This window comes from Onychostoma macrolepis, chromosome 20 (genome assembly GCF_012432095.1).
Source record: "Onychostoma macrolepis isolate SWU-2019 chromosome 20, ASM1243209v1, whole genome shotgun sequence".
NCBI classification, from domain to species: Eukaryota; Metazoa; Chordata; class Actinopteri; order Cypriniformes; family Cyprinidae; genus Onychostoma; species Onychostoma macrolepis.
In genome coordinates, this window is record NC_081174.1 from 3,032,364 (window position 1) to 3,055,065 (window position 22,702).

At 38.7% G+C, this 22,702-nt stretch overlaps 2 protein-coding genes across 4 annotated transcripts in view; one reads left to right on the plus strand and one right to left on the minus strand.

The window, feature by feature from the left end:
* The window catches only part of med23 (mediator complex subunit 23), a 79,615-nt gene extending 68,763 nt beyond the window's left edge, over positions 1-10,852 (minus strand). For all 3 annotated transcript variants that reach the window (XM_058754936.1, XM_058754938.1, XM_058754937.1), the window contains exons 1-4: positions 10,614-10,852; positions 10,447-10,478; positions 5,102-5,189; positions 4,801-4,925 (exon numbers count right to left, since the gene is read on the minus strand). In XM_058754936.1, the coding sequence (XP_058610919.1) occupies positions 4,801-4,925; positions 5,102-5,189; positions 10,447-10,478; positions 10,614-10,664 (296 nt within the window). In that variant the 5' untranslated portion in view covers positions 10,665-10,852. The remainder of the gene's footprint in view (positions 1-4,800; positions 4,926-5,101; positions 5,190-10,446; positions 10,479-10,613) is intronic.
* Positions 10,853-13,016: 2,164 nt separating this feature from the next.
* il20ra (interleukin 20 receptor, alpha) lies at positions 13,017-21,627 on the plus strand. The gene is made up of 7 exons (XM_058754935.1): positions 13,017-13,205; positions 13,941-14,070; positions 15,573-15,778; positions 18,130-18,305; positions 18,471-18,615; positions 18,838-18,977; positions 19,691-21,627. Exons 1-7 carry the CDS (start codon positions 13,154-13,156, stop codon positions 20,294-20,296), a joined length of 1,455 nt encoding a protein of 484 aa, XP_058610918.1. The 5' UTR covers positions 13,017-13,153; the 3' UTR covers positions 20,297-21,627.
* Positions 21,628-22,702: the final 1,075 nt, after the last annotated feature.

The following is a 22,702-nucleotide window of genomic DNA, read 5'->3' on the forward strand; positions in this document are numbered from 1 at the left end:
AGTTTGCCCTCTCCACAAAATCCTAGGAAATTTGTATCCATATTGCAAATGCATACTAAATATGCCCACTTTACGGGCGCAGATTATAGGGCAGTTTTATTAAGAACGCTTGAAGGAGATGTGACTGAAGCCATGTTAATTGACGGGTGCCCATCTTTAAAACATGACAATGATAAAATAGCAGGTTCAGCCACAGCTCAATACCCTCATGAATTTCACTGGGAGAGTGCAGCAAGCCATGATCCTTTCTTTAAAGAGCTCAGAACCTTTTTAGAGAAGCGTGCAGGTAACAAACAAGACCTGTCGTTCGCTGCAAATACGAAGCAGAAGCCTAAAGAATCTGCTTCAGAATTTTATCTGAGATTTAAAAAGGCCTGGATAGAGGAGTCTAAACTCCCAGTAAACAATGAAATAAAGGCACTTTTTGTAAACACCTTTCTGAATAACATGCAGAGCAGGCAGGCACAGTTAATCAGAATTACAACCACAAATTTGCTCGAGATGGATATTGACGCTTTAGGCTTTGCGGTCAAATCAGAAAACGCTATGTTTGCAAAAAGACAACCAGAAAAGAAACAGCATGACCCGAAGGCAGAAGTGAGACCAACGCTTGGCTCCAATGAGGAAACCAAGAATTGTGTGCTTTCGCTGCGGTCGTGAAGGTCATGTCTGGCGAGAGTGTAGATCATGGAAAGGTCAGATGCAGGGAAGGCCCCAGGACAGACAGACACCACAAGGGGGCACACCAGCACCACCTAGGGATACATCATATCCAGTAACATGGCATAGGGATAAGCAATAGGGATGCCCACAGAGTACAAATTTGTCTATGACATCCCTCACATTTTCTAATCATGATGACGATTTACCTTATGCAACACTACTGGTGCATGGCAAATCACAAACGTTCCTTATGGATTCAGGAGCTGATGTGTCATCAATGACAGCAACATTACATGAGGGCCCCATCACAAAGACAACAGTAAACTCTGTGGGAATCACGGGAACTGACATCCCGTGTGCAGTAACACCACCGCTTGAAGAAAGAGTTCCTGGAATAAAAACATTTTTTCATAAATTCACGATCATTCCAGAAGCTCCAATAAATCATTCCAGAAGCTCCTGCTTGACGCAGGATTTAAGGGTCATTAATCCATTAATAACACCGCTAGCACCTATTGCGCCAGACGTTACTGGTTTTGTACAGGATAGACAAAGTCAGAAAAGCGTTGGTGGAAGCACACTACTACTTCTTATGCAGAGACGAGTAGATACAGATTCAAGGCCTTGGCATCCATTTAGGAGAGCAGGTATGTGTGGGATAAGGGGAACTGTGAGTGCAATATTGATAATTGCAATAATAATTGTGTTATTGACCCAATTATGGAAGATGGAGAGAAATAAGCAGAATGGCACAACTCCCCATAAGACCGGGCCTAGAAGTCCACCACATGCAAACCCTTTGACAGTTACATTAGAACCAGGAAAAGATGAAAGTTTCCTGTGTGATCCTATATCTATAATGATGGGAATAAATGACAATCGAGAAGAAATACGAGACCAGTCTGGGTGCGAGATGCATTTATGTGCAGGGGTATGCGGTTGGCTAGATGGAAAAGCTTATTACGGAAGAAGCTCGTGGGGAGTAGACCCCGATTTATCACAACGCCTGTTTGGAAAGAACATGGAAGTAGAATTTGGGAAGATGGAAAGAAGAGACATTTATTGCTCTTGAATATAACAATAATTGATGTACAGTTTTCTGATGCAGGAGTATATTACTGTGCATGGGCAATAAAGGGAAGAGATTCATATCAGGAAGTTCGAATTGATGTGATACCGTTTGAGGTAGAGATACCACCAGCTGCATCCATAAACGATGTAGAGTTCATCATGGGATCAGGATTTAGTGATGATATTAAGGAAGTTAGAGTGGCAAAGATGAAGTGTGAAGGCAACTACGCCTGTGCATTAGCACTACTACAGAGAGAAGTGTTGAGGAGTGAAGTAGATGGAGAATGTTGGATCTGTATGCAATTACATGCAGTGTGGAGAACGTTTCCGGTAACCCCAGAAACAGTGTGTCATAAGAGAGACAAATGTGTAATACCAAGGCAAATGTCACAGATAATACAAATGATGGGTAATTTGAAAGCAAATAGAACAATAACATTCAATATCCAAGATCATGGTTGTTCCCATACAGGACTACCATTCAAAGGTCCTGCTTTTCATGTACAATCCTACCCGGTAGATTTATGCATCTGTTCAAATGATGGAAAGCATAACATAGGAATATCTGAATGCAGAAATACCGTAACACTGAATCATACATATTAAATTATTTAATCAAACTACAAGTAATTTTGTATGCCCATTTTCTCACATTGACAGTGCTCCGGGAATGGTCTGGACCTGTGGAGGAATGGCATACTATCATTTAGATCAGGGAGACTGGCGTGGATGTTGCTACCCAGCTCTGATCTCAACCCGAACTACGGTGCTGACAGAGAAGGACATAGAAGGGAAGGATGTAGAACTAGAACGAAGTCGCAGAAGACGAGACATATCTGGCATGCCTAATCGTTATAATGGATATAAGACCGTAAATCCATGGACGAAACCATGGGAAAATGTAGGGTGGTCCTTAGCAGGTATGTTTACAGGGTTAGGGACTACGACCGCTTTGAATAAAATGAATGGGTTAGCATGGCAAGTTCTGTCATTAGAGAATGATACGGCTGTTGTATTGGATTTAATCACAGAGGAATTAAAGAAAATGAGAGAGGCTGTTATACAGAACAGATTAGTTCTCGATCTTTTGACGTCGCAACAGGGAGGAATTTGTAAGATGTTGGGAGTGTCTTCTTGTTTTCACATTCCAGATAACTCAGACAACGTCACGAACACCGTGGAGCACATGAAGGAATCTATCCCAGAGCCGGAGAAGGTGGATCCTTCTTGGTTCAGCTGGCTGAACGCCCTCTGGGGCGGATGGGGAACTTGGATTGTCCACACTGTTATACCTGTTGGCGTTTTGTCTTCGTTCTTAATGGTTGTGCCATGTATAATCCAATGTATTAGCGTTTTTGTCACTCGTTCAATTACAGCCCTCATGACGAGAGGAACCTATCAAGTAATGATGAGTGCACGGAACGTGAGGACATTTGTTCCTAATGTAATACCAATTAATTCTGCTACTGAACATGTAATTGAGGTTAATGAAGATGCTGAAGGTGATTATGCTGCAATATATGAGTTGGAACCAGAATCATCGAACATTGTAATTATTGAGTGTATGTTTTATGTTTTATTGATTAATACAGATCAGAGTTACTTACTACTTGTTGAATTTTATGCTAACAACAATTTGTTGATTATTGATGATGTAATGATTGTATAATATATATATATATATATATATATATATATATATATATATATATATATATATGATTCTTAAATCTGCACAAGAGTGTTCAGTAGGTAAGAGATTATAGTGTCTTAAAGTGGCCACTGTTAGATTTCAGCAGAAACACTCTGTGCCCTTTTGCACAAATGAAGTGCTGGTGTATGCTGGAGCTTGCTTGCACATATGGTCCAAACTTTTGCCTGATTACCAAACAGACATAGTTCCATATTTAGATGTCTGTACATGATGTGATCTCGTGATATCCAATGGTGTAACTTCTTGTTTCGTATATTTACTCCCTGATGGCTTGATAAAGCTGAGCTTTGGTTAAACGGGACACTTGTGTCTTGTCTTTAATCACTGACTCCCGGTTACCCGAAAGGTTTCTCTTCTTTGTGCATCCGGACAAACCTGACTTCAGATCTCGGTCTTGTTAAGAGTTTATTCTAACACAGCGCAAGCAAATAAAAAACCTGTAACTACTGTATGTCTGATATTTCATGTTTGCATCACAGTGACAGTTCTGTTTTCCAGAACATTTATAGTTAATAATAGTCTACTGGTGTTATACCTTCAGTCATTGTGAATTACCTTGACTTTTGAGATTTTTTTTTTTTAAAGCATTTTCCTCGTATTATTTCAGAACACATTATGACGAGTTTGTACAATATGTAGTTGTAGTTCATGCATCTTTTCAGCAAAGATATTAAACAAGTGATTAGTTTAACATTTACATCATGCTGACAGCTTCATGTGTGCTGCGCTCAGAATAGAATTTTCTTTAACTAGAGGCTTAATAAAGAAAAAGTTACTTGAATCATGTTGTAGTTACATTTACTTTATAAGTTGACTATGGGGGTAGAACTGTTGCGTAATTCCAAATAAATAGATTATGATCTGCAAATAAATGTAAAGAGATTAACAAAAACTAAACAAACTGACAAATAAACAGAATGAGATCCACAAATAAATCTTAAGAGTTTCACAAACATGAATTTAAACTCAATTTGAGCGAAGTGTCCATAGAATGCAGATCCGTACAGGTGTGCAAAATGAATCTGCTCCTGCCCTGATTGTAAAGCAAAACGTGATTGGCTATAGCGAGAACGTGCTATGATTGGTCAGTGAAGTGAGGCTGTTATCTGATTGGCTGGAGTAGACGTGGGTGGAGTCCACGTATTTGTGAATTGGTGCACGTCTTGACGCTAGAAATGTTTCAAAATGCACAAATGCATGCAGCGATCTACAAATGAATGCCAGGCAAAGTTGTGTTTGTGACATAAAAAGATATGTATGAATGTGTTTTTTATTTGCAAACCTCCTTTCTTTTCACAGTCCTAGTTATAGACGAACCTCAGCATAACGTCCAAACCTCGAGGTGTGTTTACCTGGGAGGAAGCAGGCTGGTCTCCACCGCCATGGCCAGACAGTCATAGAGGAAGGCGATGCGTTTGGGGCTGTGCTGACTGTGTATGAAGCGGACGATCCACTGCACACACTGATCATGTGACTCCTGCAGTGACATCACACACAGCATTCAAAACACATCCGCTCTAACTGCCTTTAGGAAGAAATTAGAAAATAATATATATGGGAAAGTGGGTAGCTAAAAACTAATACTACAACTCAGGGTCTATCAAGTTGAGCCACAAAAGTACAGTTCAGGAACACAGGAGAAGATGAGCTGACCTGAGGCAGAGAGCTCCAGTACTGCCTAAACGCTCCTAAACAGCTCACGAGTTTGGTCCTCTCATCCTCCGCGCCGTCCATAAACATGCTGCAGAACACACACACACACACACGTTTGTTTGTTTGTTTCTGTGAACTGTGGGGACTTTCCATAGACTTCTATTACTTTTATACTGACCAAACAATATTTTCTATCCCCTACCCCTTACAGAAAACATGTTTGCATTCTTACACTTTCAGATAAACATCATTTACTATTTTTTTCCCTCGTGGGGACCGCAGGCCGCTCCCCACAATGTCAAAAATTTAAGGTTTTACTATCCTTGTGGGGACATTTGGTACCAACAATGTAGCATAAACAACACACACACACACACACTTACTTGGCTATCTAAATGGGGACATTATGTAGACCTGTGTTGTTTTATGTAGATAGTTATAGATTTTATAAATTAATCCTAACCCTCACAGATAACTTTCTGCATTTTTACAATAAAAAAAAATGTCTTACCGTGAATATATCAATACTTCATTTTTGATTAGTAATATGCATTGCTAAGAACTTCTTTTGGACGACTTCAAAGGTGATTTTCTCAATATTTAGATTTTTTTGCTCCCTCAGATTCCAGATTTTCAAATATTGTATCTCAGACAAATATTGTCTTATCCTAACAAACCATACATCAATGGAGAGATTATTTATTCAGCTTCCATGTGATGTATACATCTCAATTTAGAAAAATTTACCCTTATGACTGGTTTTGTGGTCCAGGGTCAAAAATAAGGACGTCCCCAAAGGGAGGGTTTTTTAGGAATTGTGTCAGGTTTGGCTCACCTTTGGGTTAAATTTGTCCCCAAAATATGGTTAAGTAGTAGGGTTGGGTACCGTTCACATTTGAACCGGTACGGAATCGCTACCTGAAATTCGGTACCGGTACCCAACGGTACCTTTTTTCGGTACTTTACTCTCTGTGTAATAACAAAAACATTTATTTCAGTGAAAAAATAAGTCCAAAACTCTCAGTTTCAACATTTTGAACAATAGGACCCTACGATGTTTTTTCTTTTTTTTCCTTCCAGAAATTGTTTATTTTTTCTGATAATCAAATGAAGGCATGAAGCATATATTTATTTTTAATCAAATCAAAATTAAACCCTTTTATTTTTTGGCAAACAAACAGAAGTTTACTGTTAAAATTAATACATGGTAGAAAAATTGTGTGAATATACCTTTAAAAAAGTTTTAATAATAATTGTATTTTTTCTACAATTAAGTGGTTAATGTGGTTGTAGTAATTATTTTTATCATTTAATTGTTTTATTTAAATTTGTCAGTAAATGGAATATATAAAGACGTACATTATACTGTACAAAAGTAATACAAGAGTAATTGTTAGAATAAACTCTTAACAAGACCGAGATCTGAAGTCAGGTTTGTCCGGATGCACAAAGAAGAGAAACCTTTCGGGTACCCGGGAGTCAGTGATTAAAGACAAGACACAAGTGTCCCGTTTAACCAAAGCTCAGCTTTATCAAGCCATCAGGGAGTAAATATACGAAACAAGAAGTTACACCATTGGATATGGTGTAACTTCTTAGCTACTACTACTAAGCCGCAGCTGATTATTCCCACCTGGCTGAAAAAGTTTTTGAAGTCCGGCTGTCAGCTCCTGTGCTATGTGCTGTTGTCTATCGACCACCGGGATTTAATAAGAATTTTATTCCAGAGTTGTCTATGTTTTTAATGGACATTGTTGTGAGATATGACAAAATATTAATATTAGGGGACTTTAACATTCACATATGCTGTCCGACAAACTCCTTTTCAAAGGATTTTTTAAATCTCATTGATTCTGTTGGCCTTCAGCAAATGGTTAATGGTTCTACTCATACCTATGGTCACACGCTGGACTTGATTCTGTCACTTGGTTTATCAGTCAGTGACATTATCATAGACGATCTCCTGGTGGCTGATCACAATCCTGTTCTATTTACTGTCTTCCCTCGATGTCAGCTGAAGAAAGCTTGTGCCATAAAGAGGTTGGCTCGTTCGATAAAGCCAACTACATATGTGGACTTTAATGAAACTTTTATGGTTTCTCTGCAGAATGTAAAAATGGACCTCTTATCACATTACCTTAGCGTGGAGGAGGCGGTAAATAGTTTTAATTATGTCTGCCTGGATACACTAGATCAAGTGGCGCCTCTAAGGCAGGTGCATAGAAAGCACAAGTCAGCTCCATGGTTAAATGAATATATCAGGTCCCTAAGAAGGGATTGTAGAAGATGTGAACGGAAATGGAAGAAAGATAAACTACAAATCTCTTATGAAATTCTGAAAGAATCGTTGTCTAAATTTCAACGGGCTGTGAAATCTGCTAGAACAAGCTATTTTGCAAATGTTATTGAGAAAAATCGCCAAAATCCAAGAGTTCTTTTCTCAACGATTGACTCTGTTTTGAACCCTAAATTAGAGGTGTCTGCCGATACGTCTGTGGAATTATGTGAAAGTTTTTTACAATTTTTTGTCAGTCGAATATCAGAGGTTCGAAATAATATTCAGCAGTGTACATATGTGCCTTTGAATGCACCAGAGACCCCTGCTATGCTATCTGAATTTGAGCCTATCTCCATATCTACTTTTAATGACATTATTTTTAAATTGAAAGCTACATCTGCCCCCCAAGACATTATTCCAACAACTTTAAGGCAAATTATCGGCACGGTTGGTCCATATATAGTTTCTATAATAAATAAAAGCTTACTCCTAGGGATCGTTCCCGAGTACTGCAAACACGCTGTAGTTCAGCCTTTGTTGAAAAAAGAAAATTTGGATAAGAGCGTTCTTTGCAATTATAGACCAATCTCTAAACTTCCATTTCTGGCTAAGATTTTAGAGAAAAGTGTTCTTATTCAACTGGAGTCATTTCTTGATGATAATGATATCTGTGAAGTGTTTCAGTCAGGTTTTAAAAAGCACCATAGCACAGAAACTGTATTATTAAAGGTTTTTAATGACATTTGTTTGGCAACCGATCAAGGCAATATGACAGCACTTTTGCTTTTAGACCTCACAGCAGCGTTTGACACAATTGACCATCATATTCTTATTTCCCGTCTTGAAACTTGGGCAGGCATCTCTGGAAATGCCTTAAACTGGTTTAAGTCCTATCTGTTAAATAGAAGTTTTTCTGTTTGTTTGGGTGAGTGTACATCAACTTCCTCACCTTTATCATGTGGTATTCCTCAAGGGTCCGTTTTAGCACCGCTCCTCTTCTCACTCTATATGCTCCCTTTAGGTTCGATCCTGCGTAAATACTGTGTGTCCTTTCACTGTTACACAGACGATACTCATCTATATGTACCATTTAAGTCAAGTGATTACACTGCCATGGAAAGATTGCTGGCTTGTCTTGATGATGTCAAGGCATGGATGTCTATGAACTTTTTGAGCCTAAATGAATCGAAAACGGAATTGATTGATTGTCTTTGGTCCCTCTGAACTTGATAATGCGTCTCAAACTAAGTTGGGTCCCTTGAGCCAAGTTAGGAAATATCATGTAAATAATTTGGGGATGATTTTTGATAGCGCACTTAAATTTGACAAGCAGATAAATGAAATCGTCAGAAAGAGTTTTTTTAAACTGAGGATGACTTCTAAGATTAAGCCTTTTTTATCCCAGAAAGATCTGGAAAAAGTTATTCATGCGTTCATCATCTCGAGATTAGATTATTGCAATTCATTATATTATGGTACTCAAAATAAAGTTTTAGACAGATTGCAGATGGTCCAAAATGCATCTGCAAGATTGCTCACAGGCACGCGTAAATTAGATCACATTACCCCGGTGTTAAAAGCATTGCATTGGTTGCCCATTTCTCTTAGGATTAACTATAAAATCTTATTATTTGTTTTAAATCGCTACGGTTTAGCTCCGTCTTATATTGCTGATCTAATCAAGGAACAAAGGACAACGAGATCTTTACGATCCCAATCACAGAAACTTCTTGTTGTTCCTCGGTCTAAGCTGAAATCTAGAGGGGATCGTGCGTTTGCGGTCGCCGCACCTAAATTATGGAACAGCTTGCCGCTTTATATTAGGGATGTACCGACACTTGGTCAGTTTAAGAGCCATTTAAAAACATACCTTTTTATGATAGCGTTCGATCTAAGATAAGTGCGAAGGTTGCTAGTGTTAAATATATGGTTTTTCTGATCTTATTTAAAATGTATTATGATTGTTTTAAGGTCTCTGCTATATTATTCATTTAGATGGATATGATCCCTTTTAAATGTTGTCTCCTGTTCATTGTGTTACTGTTTGTACAGCACTATGGTCAACCTTGTTGTTTTATTCAGTGCTTTAGAAATAAACTTGAATTTGAATTTGGATATCACGAGATCACATCATGTACAGACATCTAAATATGGAACTATGTCTGTTTGGTAATCAGGCCAAAGTTTGGACCATATGTGCAAGCAAGCTCCAGCATACACCAGCACTTCATTTGTGCAAAAGGGCACAGAGTGTTTCTGCTGAAATCTAACAGTAATACATTTCTGTTGCATGTTAAACCGCACTTTTATTTTGACAGGTTGCCGTGAAGTTTCTGCGTGTATACAGTATGATAAGATGCTGGTTTTCTCAAATGAAGTCATGAAGTGACTCACAGCCTGTAAGTTCATGTGTTCATGTGAGATGCAGAGTCCGAGAATCACCGCGAGTTCAGGTGTGCTTCAGTATTTGTGAAGTAAACAAAACCGCGTCTCCGCCATTCATACATACCGAGACTAACGGAGCATGCAGGATTCATATTTAAACCGTCTTTTGCGTTTTAATATTCACATACACTAGTTTATATCGCGATTCCAATTAAGTGACAGACATTCTTTTATTCATCCAAAACTTGACGAATTCCGTGGCATTCCGCGCTTTAGAGTAAATTCCGTTTATATGAATGACTCCGCCATATGACCCGAGAGCTGTAAACACACTTCAGAACATCTCGGTTTGCCCTCCGTGTTGTGTTTTAAAGAGTTGCAGGGGTGACATCGTGTCACAGGGTCTCTCTCTCTCTCTCTCTCTTGTATGCGCGCAAACGCGTTCTCAGGTACCGAAATTTGGTACCGAATGATTTAACGTGAATCGATAGTACCGACGCAATTCGGTCCGTACCCTTAAAAGTACCGAGTTCAGTACCCAACCCTATCGTACACACTCTCTCTCTCTCTCTCTCTCTCTCTCACACACACACACACACACACACACACACACACACACACACTTCATCCGTCTACAGGTTATCAGGTGTAACGTTATATTCAGTCTTTATTGTTTACTCACCCAGCAAACGCCTCTTCAATCACCTCAGTTTTCTGATGTAAACAAACAAACATTTACAAGTTTAAAGGTTTATTCTGTGATATATTCGTTTAACAAAAGAGACTTTTCTGGACTTGCTGTATATGAGATATTATATTTGTTTAAATCATGCTGAGACGATCACCCACCACTACATCCTCAAAAATACTCTGCAGCTGGCTTTCCATCGGCACCGCCATGATGACCGCAGCTGCTCGCAGGACAGAGCTTCACAAGCTTGTGTCCATGACGGAAGAGTGTGTGTTTTGATGAATTAGCGTTGAGCAGACGCTCTCACGAACACAACAGCAAACTAGCGCCAGTGCAGACAAACCGGAAGCTGGTGCGCCGCCGGAAACACTCCGGTATGAACACAGTCACACAGCGATGATTCCGGTTTCTGACGTGTTTTCGACATTGAAAACATAGCCTGATGGACAGTATGCACACTGGGAAAGAACTCAAAAAATCAATAAACCTCCCGAAAGAAAACACTTTTTTATAAACGGTTATTAAGTCATTTGTGTTACAAAAAATATGACACTTCTTGTATTCTTGTCTCTGTACAGATTTATTTGTTAACACTTTATTTTACTCTTATTTTATTTTCTGTTTTGATTCCTCTGTATTCTACCTGGTATATTAATGTGTCTGATGTAATGTTTTATTTTTTATAAAAATTAATTAATTAATGTTAAAATAAAGTATTTGAGAAGATCTAATCTGGCTGAGCGATGGAGCACAGAAAGCAGGAACCAATGACACAGACACAAATAGTGCAGTTCACTCAAGGTTCAAAGCTTTATTATAATGGGTATATTTATATGTGCAATAGAAGTGAAACCGTCAGCTCAGCACAAGTAAAGGGAAAGGACTGCCAGCTGAGGAAAACAACATATGACCGTGATGTAAAGCTGCATATAGGAGGACACAGAAGAGCACAGGGTGTTATAGAATCTCACAGTAAATAAATAAGATGCACAGAAACAAAAACCGGTCTGAACCTGAACCAGTATAGACCACCGCTGGATATCATTCACAAATTGTGTAAATTAACTCAAAAGCTGGTAGCTATTGACCTTTGTCTGCGAGACCACAAGAACCCGCTTTATAATTGCTTTACAATAACTACTCATGTAATGTAAATGCCATAATTGTCGTTTCCCATTTTCTGTGTGTAAAAAAAAAGAGAGAGAACAGATCTTTTGTACTTCGATGTGTTTTTACTTTCAGATTCCAGACAGAGGAACTAAATGTTCTATTATGTTGACTCAATACAATGATGAGCTGAGAAGAATCCCGCGTAATAACCAAAACCACACAATTACATGACCAGAAGCAGAATGTCATCAGCACAGATTCAGTGCATCTTCACACAGTTAAGGCTGCTCTGCGCCTGCACAAAACCCGGTGTAAAGACATAATGCTGCATGAAAGCAAATAATGCCTCACCTCAGCATCAAAGTATATGGCTATCATTGCAGTGTAAATGCATTCATGCCACCTCCGAGCAGCTTTAAACAGTCGGTGGAGGTGCTTCTGTGCCAAATTTATGTCAATGTGTAAATTTGGCCAAAGAGAAATGTGACAAAAACATATTCTTCAGTGTCATATCTTGCCAAGCATATTAAGGAGGCATCATCGTCATATAATTAAACCTGTGCAAAGAATCATGGGAAAGTGTCCAATCTTTAAGGGCACTTTGAAGTGGCCTGTTTTGAGCTCTTTGATTTGGACGACCCCTCGGTATGGCAGCCATTGTTCTCACTGGGAAGTGCCCTTCGTAGGCGGACTGATCCCGTCTGGAACGCAGGTAATGAAGTCACACCTGTATAACCAGTCCGCTGTCATACCACACACTGATACTGAAGGAGAAAAGCATTAACTGACGCTGCGATGAACAACGCTGTCATTTAGAAGGTGAAGTGTTACACACATTACATTTTGAAATAATTTTCAAAGACATTGGTTTTAGTGAGAAACACACACTCACACCCCCTTCACACACACTCGTGTCTTGATGCTATAATGCACACAATCATATATTCATCATAATAATCAGCAAGTACACACAAACACATTCACATACACAAAGATATTTATACATATACTCAGAATCACCCAGTTCAACCAACAAAAAGGATCAAACAAGTTTTTTTTTTATTATTATTTGAGACTTCATATCTTCTTACAGTATGTGTTCTTTTCAAAATCTTAAACATTAGTTCAACTATAGTGCACAAACTCTACTTATTAAGTATGGTTAAAATATGAGGATGTTGCTTCAGTCCCATTATAGTGGACATGAAAAAATCTAATTAAAAAAATGAGTTGGCACAAATCTTGTTTTTTAGACTCAAACAGAGCAAATATCAAGTGGATTAAAAAAAATAATAATTTGTTCAGTGAAAAAAATTCTAAGTCTGAAGGAGTTAAAGTTTTGAAGGAAACAGCATGAAGACGTAGCTCATGAATATTAATCAGATCGCGTTGGCGTTACTTGGAAACCTTCCGACGCTCTTCACCGGTTGGCTCGTGCTGGTTAGGCGCCGCCCACCGGCGCTGCAGTGACAGCAGAGTGCGCCTGACACACACCTGAGTGACACACCTGAGATCGGAGCGGGAGCAGAGGCACGTTCAGCTGAAGCCAGCACCGGGACAGCATGATAAGGAGTAAGAGCTCGCAGCGATGCAGACGGGTTTAGTGTTCGCGCTGTGTTTGCTCTGGACACGAGCATCAGGTGAATATAAAACCTTTCTTTTCACTCTCAACGCGTGAGTCTGTGATTTCTGAATAATTTATCTCTCTGTCTAACCTCGAAGTCTTTGACAGCCACGATATTTATGACATTACTACAGCCTTTTAATTAATCAAAATACTTTTAATTATACAGGCATGTGTGATTACTAATAATAACGATAAACAATAGAACCATATAAATCACTGTTTACATATATCTGTCATGTCAAGACTGTCTGGAGCTATTTCAAGAAAGGTGTCCAACCCAAGCTGTTCATCTCCTCTTTTATGACAGTCAAAATCTTATCTTCCCTGCAAAGCCTCTTTTATGGATGTATTACAGTAGGCTACATAATAAAACTACATCCACGAACATGTGTTTTCACATTAAAGCACGTGTTCATATAATGACAGCTTTTAAAAGAAATGCTCCTGTCTGATTTGATTATTATAGTTATTTTATTTATTATTATTGCTACTGTTACTGTTGTTCATGTCATACACGCATTCATGCTTTGATTTTTCAGAAACGACAGGAAGCAGATTGTCTCTTGGGCCTCTTCCTGTGGTTTTATGAAATCTGATTTATTTTAACAATGCTTGAACTTCACTGCATTTCCTGCTGAAGCTCTGAAAACTGGATGCAGTTCAATAAGATACAGTGAACTTCAAACGTTGAGCACGGTCTGTGCGCATAGAAATCTTAGAAAGTAACCGTTGGTGTGTTTTATTGTAGCGTCCTCAGTAGAGCGACCGCCTGAGCCTCGAGATGTCCACTTCTACTCGGAGAACCTGAGGAACATCGTGAGGTGGACGCCAGGAGCAGGGTCTCCCAACGACACCGTCTACACTGTGGAGTACGCCATGTGAGTGATCTCGGGACATACAACACGCTCAGAGAGCAGGTCTCTACTACTGAATCATCCAGACACACACCACAATGTGTCATTGCATTAGATATAAATGATCAAAGCAAGTGTCGTTTATTTCTAATCAAATAAATCTATTTGAACATGCCAATGTTTTCGGGGGAAATAAGGTGTGCATTTTGAAAAGGTCCCACCCCAGTGACAGCTTTTGTGCTTCTTCTTTTTTGAGAGTGTGGTATTGACGGGAAAATTCAATCACTTTACTGCCTTGGAACTTTAAATCTCATTGACAAAAATGAGCAATTCGTTCAAATTAAAGTCAAATTAAAATGTCAAATTTCCCCAATATGCCAAACATATGCAAACTTTGATCTAGTGTTATTTTAGGATCATTGAGATACTGCTACAGTTTAAGGTTTTGAATTAGTTTTTATTTTCATACTTTTATTAAAAAATTTTAGTTTTAGTTAAAATTGATTTAGTTTAAAATTTGTTGTATGTTTTGTTATTTTTAGCATTATTATTTTTAATATATGTATAATAATATTTTGTATTCATTTTCATATTTTTGTTATTTTAGTGCATCAAAATGAGAATCGCTGTCTGGGCCATTGAAATAAAATAAGTTCAACATTTTTATATTTTATTTTATTTCAGGCAACAAAATTGTATTTTTTATAGTTTGAGTGCTAGTTAACTAGAACAACTATAGCTGCATCTCATTTCGAATGCTGCGTCCTCCGGAGGAGGGATCCCACATGAACAAATACTATAGTAATTTATAGTAAATACTGCAGTTTGTTGTGGTAATTCTATAGTTGCTGTGGTAAAATAACAACTCTAGTAATATAAACAAATGACTTTACCCAATACTGTACTAAGTTTTCTACAACTATAGGGTATATTATACTACAATACACTACAGTTTACTGTAGTAAAAACTAAAGTTTACTACAGTAGTACAGTTGATCAGTTCACTACAGTTAATACTACAGTATGCTGTAGCATTCATTAAAAAAGTGTTGTAAATACTATAATATATATAGTACAATACACTTTACACTTTAGTATGGTTCAAAAACAATAGTATTTACTGTAAATTACTATAATATTTTTTCTTATTTGTTGGCTACACACGTGAGGCTACTTCATTTCAGGAAATGAATCGTTAAATTCCAAAGTGAGAAAGAAATGACAGTAGTTTCCAGCTCAGAAGTCAGTTTTATAATGTTTGCTCTTCTGAAACGAGCCATCCTCGATGACGTCCAAACGTGTCCTCCGCAGGACGCAGCAGATATATTCCAGACGGGTGCTTGTCATTGGCATCAGCTGATTCAAAGACATTGAGACTTAAAACACGATGAAGAACAGAGACGTTAGTGGAGATAGGAAATATCTCGCAGCGGTTGTTTGCACAGCTGCTATTTTGTCCAGATATTCTGGAGGTGCTGAACCCGCAGACCTGTTAATGTGACACGAGGTATTGTGTTGTGCTGCAGTTACGGCGATGAGGACGAGAGCGGCTCTAAGCAGCTGAGGTGGAGGCGTGTGGAGCACTGCTCCTCCGTCACACAGAGCCAATGTGACGTGTCTCAGGAGACCTTTAACCTGGAGGAGGACTACTACGCCAGAGTCAGGGCCGCCAGCGCAAACACACAGTCCGTCTGGACCGAGAGCAGGAGCCGCTTCAGCCCCGCGCTCGACAGTGAGTGCACTGCCTGCTGATGATGTGCTGCCTGCCAGAAAAACACAGCAAACATTGTACTTTAATAGGGCTGGAGCAGAGCCCTCAGAGACACCGCTGTACTTTCTTTATGCCTGAATGGTGCATAGTCGCACCTTACAGTAGTAATGTGTGACCCTGGATTACAAAACCAGTCATAAGGGTCAATTTTCTGAAATTGAGATTTATAAATCATCTGGTTTGTTATGATCTGACAATATTTGTCTGAGATACAACTATTCGAAAATCTGGAATCTGAGGGTGCAAAAAAAACCTTTAAAGTTGTCCAAATTAAGTTCTTAGCAATATATATCACTAATCAAAAATGAAGTTTGGCACTATTATGCACTCTTTAGGGGTAGAAAAGGTAAAGGTGTCTCTATTAGGGCTGTGCCTCAGTGACAAGCTGCTGGAGCACTATTTAGGTACAATTTTTGCTCTTTTTTTCTGAGATTCTGGATGGATGGATGTTTTTGTGGTTTGTTCATCAGTGTTTATTTAAGTCTAGATAAATAGAGAATAGCAGATGAATAATGATCAGCTTGACACTGATTTGCTGTATGTGTGTGAATGTTTAGACGATTTAAACCCCTCCCTTTTTTTTATCATATAAACATAGTTCCTGCCAAAATATCATAGTTAATGCAGTCATTGTTAGTAAACCTACTATAAAAACATTTCACATTCAGACTGTGTAAACAGCTTTCACAATCTTCCTGCCTCATTAATGCAAGAAGTGACAAGAGTAACAAGAACTGTGGTGTATATAATTACTGTACATACAGATTCTACTTCCTTAGATTTAGAAACGACTTGTTTATATGCCTAAAATCCATGTTGTTGATGCCAGTAATAACACTGACCACAGTAAAATGGCGCATGAAACAATAATGACACAACAAACAGGCGCCGTATTATATTTCTGACTATTAAGCACTGTTCAGGGCAAATCATTAAACTCCGCCCCCGAGAGCCACGCCCACATCTCAGCATCCAATCCACATCTGATGCACAGAACTAAGTTCCCGCATTTTTCTTTTCCGAAAATTGTCGCAGTCCAAAAGGAAAGATCTGTTGCTACTTCCTTTTAATCAAGAATTCACATCCACATACATAATTATTTGCTAAGTAACAGTGTAATTAGCAGGATAATGTACAGTCATCCGTTCATTGCTGCAAAATAAACACGGTTTGATCCGCTAGATCAATTCAGCTCTCCTGTACACTCGCCTTTCCACTTGTGTCATAAAAGTATAATATAATTGAACTCGACTCAATGTTTTCATGTAATAAGTGAGATAATAGACGACCAGTAGGTTAATATCTCAGAGTAAACCCTGAGTTCGGATCACACTGTCAGAGTGTATTTTGTGATTATGTCCAGTTGACTGCAGGTCAATGCCGTTTATGCCGGATGTCAAATAATGTGTTGCTAAGACGTTTCGGTTTTTACACGCCGTCACAACAGTCAGCAGACTGAGCTCCCAGAAGATCTTCCAACAAAGATGTATTCGACAAAGACTTGAGCTTGTTTTACAAGCCGTAAACTCGCCCCGTCAATTGCAGCGTTAGGAACGTAAATAGGGTCGTCACATTATGTTAGGAATAGTGCTGTCAAACGATTAATCGCATCCAAAATAAACGTTTTTGTTTACATAATATGTTTGTGTGTACTGTGTATATTTATTATGTATATATACATACACTCACATACAGCATATACTTTGGAAATATTTACATGCATATACATTTATATTCTTATATTTTATATTATATATAAATATATTTAATATAAAAACATAACATATTTTTCTTAAATATATACACATGCGTGTGTTTGTATTTATATATACACATAATAAATATACACCGCACACACTCATCTATTACGTAAACAAAAATGTTTATTTTGGATGTGATTAATCGTTTGACAGCACTAGTTAGTAAATAAAAACAAACGCTTAAAACCACATAAATGAAGTGTTCCTGAATTCTTTTAGAGTGAGCTATATAGATATATTTCTTATTCGGCATCATCGCCCAACCCTGCAACACCCTTTAACCTGTCAGCATGGCTTTTCTGAAATGCTGTGAGTCATGATTTATCACGAAACTATGCAGATATTTCTTCCGTTCAGGAGCAGGACTGTCATTCACAGCCGGGTGGAGCATGATGGAGTTAATGAACTCATCAATGTTTATATCGTGCTGATTCCGATGCCGTTTATAAGCATGTATACTGCTGTGATTACAGCAGGGTCAGGAGAGGCATCGCTGAACTCTGACCCTCATAAAAGCCAATCATTAGCTTCTAATCAATGTCTGTCACGCAGCGATCCTCGGCGCACCGCTGCTGGACCTGACCGTGCTGCAAAACTACATCAACGTCACGATAAAGGGGCCCTTCAGATGGAGAACGAAGAGGACAAAGAAAGAGAAGTCACTCTGGAAGATCTTCCCACACATGATGTATAACGTCTCTGTGTTCAACAGCGGGAGCAATCACACGGTGAGTCAAGTCACCTTGATTTATAAAAGCAGCTTTACAGTATCAAATAGTAAAATACTATATTTTCAAAATAGTGCATAAGGACGTAAAACATGTAGAAAAACACTCGCTCACTCACTTAGCCAAACAGAAAAGTAATTATTTTGCATTTTGTCGCTCTGCCAGGAATACAGGCTTCTTAAAAACGGGACCGTGACGCTGGGCCCCCTGGACTTCTCCACCCAGATCTGTGTGAGTGTCCAGGCCCAGTCGCAGTCTCGGCCTCTGGCCTACAAACCCAGCGGGCGGCAGTGCGTCAAGACGGCCAAAGGTAACCCAGCTCCATCAGCCTTTTCACTTTCAGATTGCCAGGGAACAGGTTTGAGCAGTATGTGACTGACAGGACGAGTTGAGGAAGCCTGTCATTTGATCAGCTCGTGCACAAGGCTTGACTGAAACTGAGGTGTTTTCCCAGCATGCTCGGAGCTGGACTTCCTCATGCACGGCAGTGTGTGTTAATGTGTAACCCGCTGGTGTTTGTCTCCTGCTGCAGACCCGTTCAGAGATCAGCTGCTGGCTGCGATGCTGGGCGGCGTGCTGCCGTCTGCGCTCTGTCTGTGTGTGCTCACTGTGCTCGGGGGACTCGTCCACTGCTACATCACCGACCACAGGCAGAAACTGCCCAAGAGCACGGTATAAACACACAGACCTAAATCACACACCACTAGCACAATATTTAGAGACCGCAATCTCACAGAGAACTGAGGATGGGCTTGTTTGACTTGTGCTCGTCAGCAACCGGAGAGAGATTCAGTCGGGCTGGAACAGAATTCATGTTATAAATGTTTCTACTGTCACTTCTGAATAATCTAATGCATCCCTACCGAATAAAAGTATTAATTTATTTTTAAAATGATAATAATCTGCAACTAACGTCTGGTAGATAATACTACTCAAAAGTTTGGGGTTGGTACAATTTTTTTTCTGACAGAAGTTAATACTTTTATTCATCAAGGACGCATTCAATTAATCAAAAGTGATTTGCACAATGTTATAAAATATTTCTGGCTCAACATATGTTGTTCTTTTAAACTTTTTATTCATCTGTCAAACAGCTATTTTAAATGGTAATAATATTTCACAATTTTTACTGTATTTTTACTTAAATAAATGCAGCCTTGGTGAGCATAAAACACTTTTTGTTACTAACCCCATACTTTCAAATGGTAGTGGTTCATGTAAGGGAAAGATGCATATGAATGCAGTGTTATCACAGAAGGGTTTCAGAATAGATCATTCTGTTTTTATTTGAGGATGGGAGTCATATGTGATCTTGTCATCAGTTGACAGTAGTTTTGATCACATTATAACAGCGCTGAAGTAACACTGTACCCTTGTCGTTTCAGCACGTGGTTGGTATGAGTGAAAGGCTCCACACTTTCCAGCCAGAAAAGCCTCCAACATTCATCTTCAACATCAAAGTGTGTGGAGAGGAGTTGGCTCTGCCTCAGCTGGTGTGTGGTGAGGGCTGGTCAGAGGCGGATGCTGAGGCTCTGAGCGCTGATCCGCCGCCGCCGCCGCTGGGTTACGCTCAGCAGCACGCTCCTCCGCCGGCCGCCGCTCCACTACCGGACGAAGAGGACTCTGTGAGCGTGCACTCTGAGCCGCAGGAGCCGCAGCACAACGAGGCCGGAGATTACGGCATCGTGCTGCCGGCCGTGAGCAGCCCGTACCGGACACAAGAGCACACGGTGCTGTCTGTGAACGCCTGTAAGGATGAGCCAGATGACCAAGTACAGATATTCCTGGACTGGAGCCCAGAGACTCAAGAACTGAAGATCCCTCTGATGGGCTTGTTAGGTCTGGAGGAGGAAGCTCAGATCCGGACTGAAGCGGTCACGCTGCTGCCTAACCTCATCCTGAGACAGAGCTCGGAGGAAAACAGCGAGCCGGACGACTTCATCAAGATGGAGCGAGACTGGGGCCTCGTCATCCACTCCAGCCCAGACTAACAGAGGAATAACACGCTGCTTCAGACTCCTGACAGAATATGAAGATCATTTTGCTATACACTTGCTATTTATCTTATTTATAGTGTTCAGGCTTACACACGAGACGATATTAGGACTGCAAAACAATTAGTCGCAATTAATCGATTCACAGTAAAAGTTTATGTTTACATGCTATATGTGTGTGTCCTGTGTATATTTATTATGTATATATAAATACACACACACATACTTGTATATATGAAGAGTTAATTTGCAAAAACATATAACTCATCGACTCAAATCATGTTTTTTGTCCTGCATTCCAATTAATATCAATCAAACTGCAGTTGGGTTGTTTTGATTAAATAGTAATAACTAAAACAAATACAGCTAACTAACACAATGAAAAAACATGATTTAAGAAAATTAATAAAAACAAAATAAACTCTTCATATTTAAAAAAATATGTGTATGTATTTGTATGTAAATACTTGTATATTTATATTATATATAAATATTTTACATATAAATCTAACATATTTTTTCTTAATATATACATCTATGTGCGTGTATTTATATATACATAATAAACATACACAGTACACACATATAGTATGTAAACATGATCTTTTATTTTGAATCGATTAATCGCGACTAATCGTTGTGTAGCCTTAGACGATATAATGAAGGATTTTCAGTAGTCTTTGTTTTTTCATTCACTGTGAACATGAGACCTCATGAACAAAGATTCTGTATTAAATTACATTTAATCACAGACGTGCACGGCCTGGAAACTGCTCAAGGGAAATAAACTCAGTTCTGGAAGCCATGTTTGAGCCAGTCACCTGAGCTGTGTGCCACGTATCAGAAAACTTCCATCACTCAGCTATTAAAAAGTCTATTTCACAACAAAGCCCTCCAGAAAAATCCCCTGGTAACACATCTACTATAATATAGTGAAATATGTGCGACTGTCAAACCCTGACCCCTTGTGCAGAAGCCAGATTTCGTTTGAAGGGAATGAAAACAAGGCTGTGAGCGAGATAGAGTTTGTTCAGTACTGCTGTGTACATCAATGATTTTCTGATGATACGTTGCAAATATATAAAGAAGTGGACAAATAAACCATGCTTTGTGAACTTTAGAAACATAATACAGTATGACATTGTGCGTGTACTTATCAACAATGATGCAGAAAAAGGGAGTTATATTGAAGGAATTCACATTTTATATTATATTGTATATATCTATTTTAAATGTACATAAACCAAATGATATTTTTTATTGAAAAAAACTTTGTTTATTGTAAAATGTGATGAACATCCAGATTAATAAAGTGACTATAAATGCTACCGATTATAAACATGTTTATTTCATATACACAAAAGAGAGCTTGTTCTTGTTATATAATCATTAACAGCAGCACCATTAATAATTATCAAACAAGATCAAACTCGCTTTCAGCAGGCCGTCGGTTCAGGCTATTTTCGTCTTTTGAGTTGATTTGAGATATATATATACACACACACACACACACACACACTATATACTACAATTCTGTCTTTTTTTTTTTTTTTTTACCTTTCATAAAACATTAAATATGAATCTGAGAAGTGTGTTCAGTTGAAGCTTCCCATCATCACTAATAAATACAGCTATATGATGCAATTTATTTACAATCTCTCACTGATTGTTCAGTTACACAATGATTTATTACCACTGACTTTTACGGTGAACAGTCTTCAGACCAGTAAATAGCATATCTAAATGATTTGCAGCTATTTTAGGCTTTACTGAGGGTCAGAGCTGATGGATTGCTGCTGTTCACTCAACTGAAGCAGAAAGAACAACAGTGTAAATGTCAGCGGTGACTATATGAATATGCGCTCGTCTCATACACTCAGAGAATTCTGAGCGCAGGTGCTGAGGGGGTGCTAGATCAGTGACGGGGAGCTGGGCGATTAACAGTATATGACCACAACAGGTTTTATTATTATTATTTATATATATATATATATATATATATATATATATATAAATAATAAAATCACTATATAAGCGCATTTCAAATGTTTATGAGGAGTGTGGGAGTATTATGGAGCTTAGCCTACTGTATGACATGGGGGCACCCACGCAATCATTTTTATTATTATTTTTTCCTGTACTTACATCAAAAAATAAGTACAATGTTCTTGTGTTCATATTGTATTGCAAAACACTTCTGCTGCTATTGAGGTGGGATACGGGTAGGTTACGTTAGGGACAGGTTTGGTGGTCTGGGTAGGTTTAAGGGTGGGTTAAGGTGTAAAGGATGGGTCAACAGTGTTATTATAAATGTAATTACAAAATTAATTACAGATGTAATTACATATAGGTATTTAAAAATATATATAAGTACAATGTAAACACATGTATGGACACAATACG